This window comes from Oreochromis aureus, linkage group 11 (assembly GCF_013358895.1).
Source record: "Oreochromis aureus strain Israel breed Guangdong linkage group 11, ZZ_aureus, whole genome shotgun sequence".
Taxonomy (NCBI): Eukaryota; Metazoa; Chordata; class Actinopteri; order Cichliformes; family Cichlidae; genus Oreochromis; species Oreochromis aureus.
In genome coordinates, this window is record NC_052952.1 from 35,415,322 (window position 1) to 35,430,074 (window position 14,753).

General features: G+C 37.7%; 2 protein-coding genes across 3 annotated transcripts; one reads left to right on the top strand and one right to left on the bottom strand.

Annotated features, from left to right (window-relative positions):
- Positions 1–191: 191 nt before the first annotated feature.
- Positions 192–4,498, bottom strand: LOC116331560 (CD209 antigen-like protein C). 2 transcript variants are annotated; one of them, XM_039619113.1, is made up of 7 exons: positions 4,393–4,498; positions 3,977–4,057; positions 3,789–3,896; positions 3,517–3,711; positions 3,181–3,341; positions 2,130–2,254; positions 192–1,357 (listed from the first exon to the last, which is right to left on the bottom strand). In XM_039619113.1, coding segments are annotated over exons 1-7 (816 nt in total). In that variant the 5' UTR covers positions 4,394–4,498; the 3' UTR covers positions 192–1,212. The 2 variants fall into 2 exon arrangements, with proteins under 2 accessions (XP_039475047.1, XP_039475046.1); XM_039619112.1 differs by having other exon boundaries at positions 4,296–4,492.
- Positions 4,499–8,738: 4,240 nt separating this feature from the next.
- Positions 8,739–14,439, top strand: tspan13a (tetraspanin 13a). Its single transcript, XM_031754292.2, has 6 exons — positions 8,739–8,942; positions 10,994–11,161; positions 11,273–11,353; positions 12,455–12,565; positions 12,668–12,784; positions 12,913–14,439. Exons 1-6 carry the CDS (start codon positions 8,880–8,882, stop codon positions 12,985–12,987), a joined length of 615 nt encoding a protein of 204 aa, XP_031610152.1. The 5' UTR covers positions 8,739–8,879; the 3' UTR covers positions 12,988–14,439.
- The last annotated feature ends 314 nt before the right edge of the window (positions 14,440–14,753 follow it).

Genomic DNA, 14,753 nt, shown 5'->3' on the forward strand with positions numbered 1-14,753 from the left:
TGGATGAACTACTACATCATTTATATTCTGGATATTTATTTATATTGCACTTTTAAACAACAACAACAATAAAAGTGTGAGAAATTTTAGCAAATTATTATGTTTTACAAAAAGACAGTTCAGTGGAAATTAAAAGTAAAGTAAAATCAAGGGACAATGCCCAAGAAAGTCTCTCCAAGATATGGATTAAAGGAAGTTATATCAAGCTAATTTATTTAGCTCTCATGTAACGTTAAAAAATGGGTTCACAGGCATAAAGAACAGAAACAAAAACTTGATGAGGAAAAAAGAAATTGACTAGCACTGTAAAACAGACAAAAAACAAAACGTGTAAAATGTGCAAACCCCCCTAACACAGACAGATTACCATTCAACAATTAATTTTATTAAAATGCACCAATAATACTGCGACAGGCACAGTTCAATGGAGGCAAGGCCAAAGACACAGCTGTTGCTCCAGCTGCCTGTGTTCTTAGGTTTAAGCCTTACAAGTGTCCAGATGAATGAGTACATTTTAAAAAATCACAGTTTTTATGACGGTGGGAGCAATCCACACAGGCCGAGTCACTTTAAGCTGTAAACACTTTTTTCATAATAACATCGAACATTTTAACATGAGAGTATTTTGTAGGATAAGCCAGTTAATTTCTTAAGCAGCTACACACTGTTTTAGTCTTAGACAGTAGGCACAACAACAATAATAATAATAATTATTATTATTGTTATTATTGTTGCTCTCCACTATTATAAAAGGAATACACGTGTTTACAAATTACACTAATGAGCATGAACAGACTGTCACTTCCTCGGTAAAAAGGGAAGTTCCACAAACATTTAGTATAAATAAATAGTCACATAAAAACATTCATGCCTGTTTCTGTGTTTACATCCATCGGAATATGTTTTTTTTTGCCATCTAATACATTAGAAATCACATAATAAAGACAAAAGAGCACATATGATTACAGAAAAGTACAAATGCTTTAGTATGTACAGATACCTTTGCAGTGTAGCTCAAACGTGATGTGTGATTCTGCAGCATTTGTTTAAAAATGTATCTTAAAATAAATCAAAACAGAAAGTATTATTATTAATTTTTTTACAAAATCAGTTTGACACAGAAAAAAGCTCATTGCCTTTGATTCAAAAAACACAAGGAATAAAAGAAATTACTGTCACATTAAATAACAATTGTAATACTGGGACTGATTCCTAATGTCCTTTAATTAACGCTCTTCTTTCACAGATCCAACGGTTTTTCATGTCACAGCTCTCTTTGCCCCAGTTGGCCAGAGGGGGCGCTTTTGGTAGACTTAAAGCGCAAAATCTGTTCACAGCTTGTTGCGTTTTCCAGTACCTAAAAAAAATCATAGTGTCAGTCTCTATGCCTACTCATCATTTCAACATATGACAAAATAATCTTTATTGAATAATCTTACCTGGATGACTGAGCATGCAAGATGTCTTTTTATGTTAAATGAAAACACTTTGTGTTTTCTCATTTCACGAATGAAGAGAAAATGCAAACAAAAAAAGTCTGCCATCAACATTTGTTGATTCTACTTAATCTTCACTTCCTTGAGCTATTCCAGCCTAAAGGTTGTTTTAACTCGGATTTTTTAAGGCAGTAGCTCAAAATTCTATAGAATTCATTCACACTGTGAGTGTCTGTAAATTTCAGTCTACAGACTAATCTTAAGCTTCTTGTTATTAGAGGAAGTGATATGTTGAAACAATTTTTTCGTTCTGCTTTTTACTTCTTTCACCTTCTGCCATATTTTTTAAAGGGTATTTACAATGAGTGTTTTTGCATTTATACATCTTTGTGAGGACCAAAAATTCGACTGTTACTATACTTATGGAGACCAAATTCTGGGCTGTACGAGTTTGGAGGCATGAAGCACTATGTCTACTAGATGAGTTCACTAAGATATAAGAGACAAGTACTTTGTGTGTGTGTGTGTGTGTGTGTGTGTGTGTGTGTGTGTGTGTGTGTGTGTGTGTGTGTGTGTGTGTGTGTGTGTGTGTGTGTGTGTGTGTGTGTGTGTGTGTGTGTGTGTGTGTGTGTGTGTGTGTGTGTGTGTGTGTGTGTGTGTGTGTGTGTGTGTGGCCGGGGGGGGGGGACTTACGTCACAGTGAGATTACTTCCATCTACCCACGTCCACGTGTCCTTTGGGCTCTCCGCTCTCAAACCGATCCAGTAGCCATGCCTATCATCAGCGTGATAGTCCTTAGTGTGGTTGTTGATAAATTCCTTTGAGATAAAAAGAACGATGATTCGTCTATTAAACATTTAAATAACAGCAAACAAAACAAAACAAACAGGTTTAAAAAAAAATAAAGTTTTCCCTTTTTGCACACTATGTTTACATTTTGAATGGATAAAACTGGCTTTTGTTCCCTCAAGAAATCAACACTCAGTGCTCATGTTGACAAAGTTTACACAGTTTACTGCTGGGTTCCTTGGTTAAGACTTCTTCAGATCTGTCCACAGATGATCTCTCCAAACTGCAAAATGCATTTAAGTTTGTCCAATCAGATTGGTCTTTTACACTCACAGCCTGTCCCTTTTACTCCGACTATCTTTTGTCTGATGTATGAAGAGTTGTTCTCGCTCTCTTTTTAAACACTTTGGGAACTCTGTAGGAATGATCACTGTTTTCTTTTCCACAGCTCTGACCAAAGATCACGTCATTTACTGAATTTGGAAGTGAAGGCCACAAAGACTATTTTAAAGAGAGCAGTGAGCTAGTGGGAACACTCAAAGCTTGGAGTTCCTTTTTTTCCTGAATATTTCTCTTGTCTTTTAAGTACAAGTTGAGGCCTGCTTGAATCGAAACATAACTCAAATATAAAGCAAACCTCAGTGCACTTCAGAGAACAAGAATCTGAATAGTTTTAAAATAAGAGATTTCACTTTCCATTTTTTACAGTATTTTTAAGTGTTGATTGAGAAAGAAATACGTTTTCTTAAAATCCAGCCAAATGGCAAAGAAGTGGGAAAAGACTGACCTGAAGGAAGGTATCTTGGCTCTTTGAATTATAGTTGCATTAACTTCCTTTTCAAACCTTATGTCTAAATTGCTTGAACTTTGACACTGTTTTTCTCTCTGTGTATGAAAACGCTCTTTCACTTCATTCAAACATTAAAAATATATATACAAATGAAATCTGGCTCACCTGTTCTTCCTGACTTTCAATCACTGCCAGAGCCGCCTGATACAATTTGCAGTAATCACAACTTTCATCCCAGGTCCTCCAACGACTCAAATACTGATGTTGGGAAAACATATAACAGCTTGACTGAAACAGCACCCAGCCATCCAGGCAAGGTTTACACACTGTCCAAAAAAAGAAAGGGACCAGAATCATTTTAGAAATCCAACTTTACAGTACATTACAAAGCACAGGAAATATTTTTAAAACGTTTTAAACATGAAACCTTCAAATAAAAGCTTGTTTGAGTAAAGTGAGTAAAAAGTGACATAATATTATATGAAACTAAAACATGTTCACCTTTCTGTGGGCAGTGTTTTTCCACTGAAAATTCCTGATATTCCATGATGACTCCGATGGTCCAGTTGAGTTGGTCTCTCTCTCTGGTCAGCTCCTCTGTCCGTCGCTCTGAGGACGTCTTCTGTTTCATCAGCTGCAGGTTCTGTGCTGTGATGTTGGACATTTCTCTTTTCTGCTCCCTCATGACTGTGTTAACTGCAGTCAGGTGAGAAACTGTTAGTGTTATTGTCTGATTACACTAAAGTCCTTAAATACACAGCAGGTGGACTTACAGTGGAAGATGAGGGCGATGATGACTGACACCAAGATGAGGCAAATAATCACCAGACCTGTCACAACCAACAGAAGCCGAGTACGGGCTGGAGCTTCCTCTTTATTCTCTACAAGAATAGAATTTTTTTTTTTATTTTAATAATTAATTAAAAAATATCATTTCTTTTTTCAGAAAACCACAAATAACCTGTTATTACAAGGGGTGCATCCCATTTCCTCTCCTCAGTGTTCACCTCGTCATAGATTGTTTCTGCGTCTTTTGGCGTCACTGCAAAAAACAAAAGGAGTTCAAAGGAAATGAAAACTCATTTGTAAGTTGTTCTTTGTGGGGATTATTTACGCTGATGTACAACTTTACTTTTTAGATCACCAAAAATAGCAGTGCTAGGAAAGAATTTACATGCTGAGTAACAACATTGCCAGAATGAAGGAACTGCTATTGATTGTTCCCCAAAACAACGTATGTCACAGTCTTGGCGATGAAAGGGAAAAAGTAAGTCACTCACCGTATGTTGGATCTCCCTTTGTCTGAAATATCACTGTCACATAATTCTCTTCTTCCACCATTATTTATGTGGGCTGTTTATTGTCAGCAGTACTTACTTTGTTAATCTCGGAGTCAAACCGCGACTGTGGTGTTACTGGTCAGTGTAAGTGAAGTTTGGAAGCAGAGAAGCGGACCGTTACAAGAGCTGCACTTCTTCTTTTTGGCAGAAAGAGGGAGGGTTGTGGTTATAAGAGGGATGTTTTTCTTTTTTTTTATTTAGATAGTTTTGCAATAAGTGCAAAAATATGTCAGAACAAAGCGACAGCTGTCACAGAGTGGAAGACTCATATTTCCAGGTTACTAGTGGGGTCATTTTTTTCATTTGAGTTTACCAAACAATTACCTTCAATGAATGAAGTGTGTGTGTGTGTGTGTGTGTGTGTGTGTGTGTGTGTGTGTGTGTGTGTGTGTGTGTGTGTGTGTGTGTGTGTGTGTTAGTTTACAACTGTCAGAACTAAGTAACTGTAGGATGAATGTTATTGTAAAAATGATGAACTTCATCAATTCACCTCAACACTGTCTGTTGGCAAATGTCAACCTAAACTAATGTAGTGACAAACTAACTTTTAAGTTTTGGATCAGTTTGTGTTGAAACAGAAATAAAAAAAAGAAGAAATATTTTATATTCTTTATTATCTTTCAAATAAAAAAAATAAATAAATAAAATAGTTTAGAGTAATTTACAAAGTTAACTGACATTTCTTTGACTTGGATCTGTCCATTAAACTCTATATTTGATCATGCATCAGTCTTTTTTGGCTAAAACAACCTGCAGTCATTGTTCCCCTGTTAGAAATATGGGTGTTCCTCAAGGTTCAGAAGATTCAGAAGCACAGTGATAGTGGGAAACATGACAGAGTCTGAAACTGTGTGTGAAGTGGCTTGTTACTGGGGTTACTGGGGATATGATTGAAGCTTCAATTTAATAATAATAATGGATTGCATTTATATAGCGCTTTTCTAGGCACCCAAAGTGCTTTACAATTCCACTATTCATTCACTCCCACATTCACACACTGGTGGAGGCAAGCTACAGTTGTGGCCACAGCTGCCCTGGGGCAGACTGACAAAAGCAAGGCTGGCATATCGCACCAGCACCAGTAGGCGGTAGGGTAAAGTGTCTTGCCCAAGGACACAACGACCAGGACAGAGAGAGCAGGGGGATCGAACCAGCAACCTTCCAGTTACAGATGAGCTTCCCAATCCCCTGAGCCACGGTCACCCCCAATAATAATAATAATATTATTATAATAATAATAATAATAATAATAATAATAATAATAATAATAATAATAATAATAATAATAATAATAATAATAATAATAATAATAATAATAATAATAATAATAATAATAATAATAATAATATACTTTATTGATCCCCATGGGGAAATTACAGTCATGTTCATGCATGCTGATGCTTGAAGACGGAGACCTCACCTGAAGAGAAGCCCTGAAGAAAAAAATGTCAGAACATATTAGGATAATGTGACCTATGACCCAGGGGCGATTCTAGGATCAGAGCTTTGGGGGTGCTGAGCACCCAGAGAGCTGCACAGCCAGGCAAAATAAACTTTACACATCACGATGAGACTTCTTCCCCGTCTCTGTCAGTCCCTGTATACTTAAATGTCTCCAGTTGTCCCGAGTTCTCTATGACTGTCTCCTTGGTGCATTTAAACCCCTGTTCCTCCCTGTCCTCGCTGTGTGTTGTCTTCGTCTCTGTTATCAGTCATCATAATTTTACCCTCTCTGTGCAAGTCTGTAAATTTCTTTATTAAATCATAAGATTCTTAAATTCATCAAGTCTCTCTGTGCCTGGGTCCTCGTCACAAAACATGACATCACTGTTTTGTACATCTTAACACATCTGTGAAAGAAAAGCAAAACACTTTTTTTAAAGGCTGTAACAAAACCATCAAATCTGATAAAGGTTATTTAAATGCTGCCAAAGAAGAATGGATTGGAATAAAAAAATACATATCCTAACCTTAAATCCTGGGGGAGGATAATGAATGATGCTCATAGTGAGTAAAACGTAAACTGAGTGCATTTTTTGGACAAATATAAATTATTACAAAATATTAATTAAAAAATATAAAAATGGAGGCAACTTTGCCTGTGGTACAGTGTATACAATGTATGTAAAAATCTTTACTGCAGATACTAATTTGACTAATTTAATAATACTGATTTTGTGTTGTAAGATTTATGAGTTTCATGCTTTCATAGTGGTGCTTGGGAGAGCTTGACATTTTTATCAGGTGGTACACTGTAAAAAGTTTGAGAAACACTGATAAGTGTATGTGTGCTTTTGGAAAACATTTAAAGCTGCAGTACAGAATCTTTGAAACAAGCTTAAAACATTTTTAGAATATAAACAGAGCATCTGCTTCTCTTTACAGCTCCTCACTCCACCAGGGCTGTTTGGCACTTTCTGATACTGTACTGCAGCAGTCATACAGACAACTGGACGGTCCAAAAGTTGGCCTACCTATTACTGGCTGAGGTTTTAGTAGAGTTGTGGCTGAACCACATAAAAATATATCATTAATTTTAATCTCCCCAATCAATGATAATGTTATGTTGGAATGTTGTTAAAGAGGGTCAAAAATGTTTCAACCCAGTTTGTTTAGCAGATTCTGTATAGCAGCTTTAATACAGGGAGACACAACTTCCAGACTGTGTGAGTAAAATCAGGTTTTTTCTCTTTGTCAGTTTAACAGTTTCTGTTGTGCCTGTCACTGTTCCCTGTCTGTTTTCTTACCTGCTTCTTCCTGACCTTCTACTTTCTCCTCATGTCCCCTCTTTCCTCTCTCCCTCTTTGGACTGACAATCATACACAAATAGATTGTATTCAATTAGATGAAAAAATTACATTAATATGAAAAAAATACTATTAAGATCACTAACAAAAAGTCCTCTCTCAGTGTACTTTCAACCAAAAGGCAAATAACCAAACCACATGAACATCTAATAAAAGATATAAATATTGAAACACTGATCCAACATTATCCTTGATTGACTGATCATTTGATTTTACACTTTTACCTGAATGTTGCACCTGTTTTTGAAAAAAACTTCCTTATATCCATTATGAATTGTCTCTCTGTACACAACCCCACACACACACACACACACACACACACACACACACACACACACACACACAACAGGAGTTATAAGGTTAAAGGGCATTCAGTCAGTTAGCTAGTTAGTATCCATTTCAAACAGGACAGTGGTAACAACAGAAGCTACGGACAATTTTAAGTTTTAGATTTTAAACAGGCTGTATACATTTCAGTGGGAGCAACAGGACGGTCAGATGTCGCTGATTTTACTACAGAGCAGGACGGATTGTAGGGTAGCAAACATAGTCGGAAAACATGTTTTCAACACTGCAGGTTACCTGGTGTAATGTTTTTCAGCTAAAAAGAAACATGGTCTGACTCCTACCTAACTACATAAAGAGTAACTGCAGGTAAAATGCAGCTAACATGTCCTGTTTTAAGCCAGGCACTTACAGCTCCGCTCCGCTGCGTCTCAGCTACCATCGCTCTGGCAGCAAGCAAACCATTTTGGAAGGGGGGGGTATCTATACTTTTGTTGTTGAAATGTTACGTCTCAACCAAGTACTGAATGCTTTTTATATTTTTAGTAGTGTGTCACAAAAACAGCAAATATTGTCAAAAAAGTAAGAAATCTTTGGGGGTGCTTTGATTCATTCATTCATGGGCTAAAATCGCCCCTGCTATGACCTATGAGGCTGCTGTCATTTAAGCAAAAAGTGGAGGCAACCACATACTGAGATATTCTGAAACTCGTGTGGATTTGACACAAACTGATGTTATATATCTATTGATATTATCGTTTATAATGAAGCTCTTTGCTATTGGACTCCTGCTGCTGGCACAAATAAAGAAGCAGCGTTGTGTTGTATGTTTTATGGCTTCATCTCTGAAACATGAATGCAAATAAACAGATTCATGTAAGTCAGAGATGTAAACAAACATGCAGCAAGTTCTAAATTGGCCCATTTGGAGGGTTTTATTGGTCTTGACCATTTGAGATCTAAATGAGCTGTTTGTGCTGAACGTGCTGGTCCGTGAATCAAGAAAACGTTGATACTGTTGATCTGTGATATCTTTTTCATCCACAAGGTGGAACTATAGAGTAACATAGTCCCTACTGTGTAAAGGATTTCAATCCAAATCATTCTAATAAATTAAATTACATTCTGTGAGAGGACATTCACTTCTGCGTTATGAGATGTTAATCCTAAAAATGAATATGTTACCATGAGCCAAAGCAACTTTGTGAAATCTTCCTGTGAGATCATCTAGAAATTTCTGCAATCAACTTGAACAACAATCAGTGAGTCACATCAGCTGACAAATCAGCGCGCAGGATCTCTCCAGGAAGCACCTGTCGGGTCTCCACCTGCAGATCAGCAGGTACAGCCATCCGGAGCGTCAAGAGAGGCACGCCGAGAGAGCTGGAGCAGAAGAAATCTCGTTTTTAAACGTTTTGGCCCGAGAGCAGCGATGGTTTGCGGCGGATTCGTTTGCACCAAGAACGCACTCAGCGCGCTCAACATCCTTTATGTGGTGAGTTGTAATATGTTGATGTTTGCTGGAGGGTAAAATGTCTGCTTGAGGGCCACTTGACGTGAAACCTCTCAAGTCGGTTAATTTACAACTAAGAGCGGAGAAAAAAAAATGCGTGTTTGCCATGGAAACGAGGTGGCAGGCGTAAATGATTACATTTTTAGCTTATTTATTATTGTTATTATTATTTTTCTACTTCAAATTTTATTTCCAGTGCGAAAATTAGAAGTGCTTAACATGACGTTTTGAAAGCTGATCCAGTATTAGGCCCAACTTTAATATATCAGCAGTGTTTATGTGGCCGTTTCTTCTTTGTTTTGTATTCATAGTTTTAGTAATCAAAGGGAGTGCTATTCAGTGCGTTCCTATGAGCTATAAAACCTTTAAAACAGCACGCAGGAAGCGTCAAATATTGTTAATGTCATAAAAGGAAATTTCTCAAATGGGCTTCACACAGGAAATATGTTTATTTCATCAGAAATTTAAAAAAGTGTAGCATACACTGGGTCCTGTGCCCTCATACATAAACAAGTATTTGCAGTCTTTATTTAGTAAACATTATAATCCTGCTTAAGTAACAGTACAAACTAAAAGTTTTTAGAGTAACAGTACTCATAATCACTTACTAGACCAATATGATCAATGGCTTTGACTTTAATGTTGTAGCTGTTGCTAAGCAGTTTTATAATGACACACCATGATGTCATAGTAGATTTCTAGGATAAGCTCTGACAGGAAAAATAAAGGAATCAATGATCAAATAACTCAATAGATTATTAAAGCTCCATAAAATGGAACAAAATTAAGGGCTTATCAAATCACAGCCTAGAAAAAAACACAGTGAAGAAAGATTTTCAGTATCTGTCCTTGTTGCAGTGGAGCTGAACCAGTGTGTGTGAGAAAGTGCTCAATTCTCTCAGTAAGTGATGCAGACGTGGGTCAGGATCCTCCACGTATGATCCACAGCCACTCAGTTCAAGCAGCAGTGACAGAAGAGGTTTCCTCTGGCAGTTCAATAGTCAGGCCGCTGAAATGTTCCTTCACAGGAACATACTGAAATAGAACTTTTCTAATCTGCAAAAAATAAGCAACTAAAGCTTTAAAGTAAATGTTGTGGAGACCAAAGTACAACATTTTTATCAACACATTGATGCAGAAATTAATATAACACAGGAATACTTAAATGAGTCCGGTACACTGTGATAACTGTAAAGATGGACTTGTTCTTATTTTGTATTATAGAAGAACCGTTTTATATTGAACTTTGTACATAAAGCATGTATTTTTTAAACTATATGAATAATTTTTAATGCATGAAAATAAACACCAAGATTCGCCCACTTGAACGGCTGTTTTGTGCAAGGAAATAAATCAGTCAAATGTATTTATGTATTTAAGCATAGTTAAAAACAAGACATCTATTCTTCATTTCTGATCTTTTTGGTCTGGAACTCTTTGTTGGGCAGTTGTATTTGGGTGGATTTGAGTTCAAAGTGACCTCCAACATTTCACAAGTTTTGGAAAGACTCTTCTAGAGGAGCCATTCCAAAACAGAGGAATGAGGAAGCAAGAACGAACACACATGTGTGAAAGAGAGGAAGACAGGTGGCAAGGTGAAGCAGAGTTAGTGTACGAGAGGAGGCAGGGTGGAGACGAGTGTCAGGGGTGATGTCAGCAAGGGTGAAAGGGATGGTTTGCAAGATGGTAGTGAGACCTGACATGACTGGGACAGCCCACAGTTGGACAAAGTTAGAGAGGCTAGGAGGCTCAGATGGTTTGTGCATGTGCAGACGACAGATGGAGGATATACTGGACAAAGAAGCTGCCAGGCAGGAGGAAAAGAGGAGGACCTCATGGAAGTTTCATGGATGTAGTGAAAGAAATGAAGGGAGAGCGTCTTCAGATTTAGCTTGTTTAGTGAGCTTAGTTTCATTCTGCAATCAGCACCTTGAAAGTTGATTCCTGCCCTCAAAAACAGTTCCTGGTCCAGACTTAAAAAAATGAGACTTTTCCTTCTTTTTCCTTGTGTTATCACACTTTTCCCCCCTCAGCTGGTGAGCCTGCTGCTGATTGGTGTGGCAGCCTGGGGGAAATGGTTTGGCCTGGTCTCCAGTATCCAGGTGGTGGCAGGGGTCATCGGCGTGGGAGTCTTCCTGTTCTTTGTTGCCTTTGTGGGTCTGTGTGGTGCCCTGAAGCACCACCAGGTCCTGCTCTTCTTTGTATCCTTCACACAAATCCAGGATTTTATGCTCTATTGGATGTGTATCCTGAGTTTTAATGGCTCGTAGGCATAGCAACAACATGCTTTAAACTTCCTCAACTTGGTCCAGTACATGATGATCCTCTCCATAGTGTTTGTGCTGCAGTTTTCAGTGTCCTGTGCATGTCTGGCTCTCAATAAAGATCAACAGGTAAGTTTATTTTGTCTATTCCAAACAATATTTTGCTTTGCTTTTATACAGTTCTATATTTTTAATACATACAGGAGGACAAATGCCTTTAAAGGCTGTATTCCAGTATTATTTTTATATTTGAATATTTTCACTATGGTTCTTCTGTATTTTGAGAGTCACTCTTTGAGGTTTTACCTGGTTATAAGTGCTTAATTGTAGTTACTGTGCAGATTCAGATGAATCATTAAAAATATATATCATAATGAGGTTTTTCAGGCTTTAAAAAAACAAATGGGACTTTCAGTCCCAGGAACAAACTTGGAGAACTGCTGGTAGCTTCAGTGTCAGGGACTGTAGTTAAAACAAGATTGTTTTATGTGGATACGCATTATTTAATTGATTTCATGTCTCTGTTCTGGGACCTCCACAACGGTGAATACGAATATGTAAAAAAACAAAGTGGTAGAATCAGCAGGCAGAAATTTGCACTCAGGCTATTTACATTATATTTAGTTTTGTACATTCAGACACTTAAGAGCAGGGCTGCACCTGTTTTACATGCCAAACAAAAACCCAAGTTTAAGCAACATTAATGTTAGATCTTACTGTGACACAGCAACAGTGACACACTGATATCTAAGTCTTCTAAATTATGTTGTCTGCAGTTTTGCAGGCTTTCCTTCCTGCATATAAAGAGTCTACATGTTTTATAGCGCTTTTAATGGCTTACTGATCACTCAAAGACATTTTCTATCTCACAGGATAACATGTCTGGACTCAGGGTCAACACAGTGGCCTGCTTGAACTAACACAGTTGAGACTCCTCTACCAGTTGCAATATCCTAAAAATAGTAGAGCTTAATAATAACAATTTAGGAATGTACTCTGAAGAGCGACGTTATTCAGAGTTAGTCATTTCTGTTTAAGGAGCTACTGAATGCAGAACTTTAATTAAAGAATGTTTGCGTGGCTCTGTGGGGCACATGCAAAATTCACTGTGGAGCAAAGAGAGACAAATCAATGAGAATATTTAAGGTCTAAATAAAGGATCATTTCATGATTACTTTTAAATCTCGTGTACATGAATTGAGCTCCAGTGATGCTGATTTTCATCTGCAGAACTTGCTGCTGGAGGCCGGATGGAACAAATCTGAAGACACTCAGAAGGACGTGGAGAGGACTCTAAACTGCTGCGGCTTCTCTCAAGCGAACAACAGCTCGTGTCCTGCTGTGAGTAAAACACTTTGAAAAGATTTCCTCAGTTTTCTTCTAAGAAGCAACTTGGTCAAGATTGTGTTTTGTTTGCTTGTTTGCTTGTTTTTTTCCCCCCAGATGTGCGCTACTTCCACTTCTTCATCTTGTGTGGCCTGCGCAGACATCCTTCAGAATTATGCCGGGCAGGTGCTGCAGTTTGTGGGCGGCATCGGCCTCTTCTTCAGTTTCACAGAGGTCGGGAAAACGTCATTGCAGTGAAGCTAAAAGACTTGTAGTTTGCTGTGAACGGGTGCTGATGTGTGTTGGAGGAGGTTTTTGTGTACTGAGAAAACTGACAGCTGCTCATTTGTTGTTAATTTCAGGTCCTTGGAGTCTGGCTCACCCACAGATACAGAAACCTCAAAGATCCTCGATCCAATCCCAGAGCCTTCCTGTAACCGATTGCATGTAAATCAACCCAAAAGTGCGCTGCTGAATCATTTTTCTTCTCTTTTTTTTTTGTAAACCAAAAATATCTCTGTGTTTGTGAGTTTTAAAATGAGTCTGCAACTTTTGATGCACAGTCGGGATTAAAATCCTGCATCCTTTGAAAGCACAAAGCCTCACAGCTCAAATGATTCAAACCACTTAAGAATAGGCACACCATATCATACTCTGGCCTTACCTAAACTTTGGCTGTTTAATATCTCCACACTTTTAAAATTGTACACATTTGAAATGAGGAAAAAATAATGGATCCTGCTTTACCTTAGATATTATTTGAAAGAAAAGATGCCTGCTGTGGTTCAGCCCAGGAGCTTCTTACTGTGAGGCAACAGTTTTAACTACTGAGTCCCTGCCATGTTTATTACTAATGACACAGTGAATCAACATGGCATAAAAGCTCCCTGTGTAAATGGTGCAGGCAGTAAAATGTTGTGCAATGTTAGAAAAGTACGATTACAAACAAGGTTTTAATTTTATTAGACATCTGTGTTATTCAATGCTTCACTCTCTGTAAACTGACATTGTCACAAAGTGATTATGAATTCAACTTCATCATTGAATTATTTTTTTTCATCTTTAAAGGTTTCAGTCTTTCTTTTATAACTGCTACTTAAAAAAATAAGAAGAAGCATGTTTTGTTTTTTTCACTTGTGTATTCCTTTTCTCCTTATTTAATTTCTTGGATGAAAACATTGATAGGACTCATGTATATAAGTTGGCTTTCACTGAAACATGTTAATCAGCTGTGTGTTAATCACACATGTTAATCATGCACGTGCTGTTTGACGTGTGTTGGACTTTTCTCTTTGTCAGAACGTCACCAGGATCTTTCAGGAGTTCATCTATAAAACTGAGTTACAATCAACTTTGATCTCGAGTACGACGTAAGCAACATGCTGCTGCTCACACTTCTCTAAATGAACTGTTTTGGGGTTTTTTTCCTGTTATGTTTCTGTCATCACTTTCTCACAGATATATTTGAAGTCAGGATTCTTGTCTCACTTATGTCTCTGTTGAAGAAGAAGACCAAGTATGAGTAGTTATTTACTGAAATGAAGATAATCGTATGTCCTGTGATTTTAGTAATCCAAGCTTCTGTCGAATGTCTTGTTGAATGTGGGCGTGAAAATGATATGTTTTTGAAGGATGGTCAGTCATATACTTTTCTTTTTCGATGCATGGCTGTTGCTGCCATAACAGTCACTGGTTCTGGTATTTATGTGAAGGCAGTCATCATCAAGTTAAGCTGATTTAACACTCATCAGGCCTCTGATGACTCACTTACAGTTGGAGTTGGGGTTTAGGTTAAGTTAAAGTCTCCTGTTTGTTTTTTGGAAAACCAAATGTGAAAGCTTTTAATGGAAAAACGCTGTCAAAATAAATGTTTAAGACTTCATTTGAAACATATCTTCTAGTTTTTGAAGCTTACTTACGTGCTAAGCTTACTTAACACGTCACCAAAACAAAATCCAAGCCTATCCCTAAAAAAGCCACCCAAGCCTTTCTGGCAGTAAAGAAGAGTAAAGCTAAGCATGCACTGATGATTACTTTTAATAATGAAGGGCGGGGAAATACCCGGTCCTCATCGCGTAACCCATGTTGTTTCTCTGAGTGAGCGACTCTTCCTCTGCTCTGAACATGTAATGGAGCAGAGAGGTGGTCTCGATGTGATGGAGAAGCCCATCAGTGAAAACTACAAGCTCCTGGTTTGTGCTCC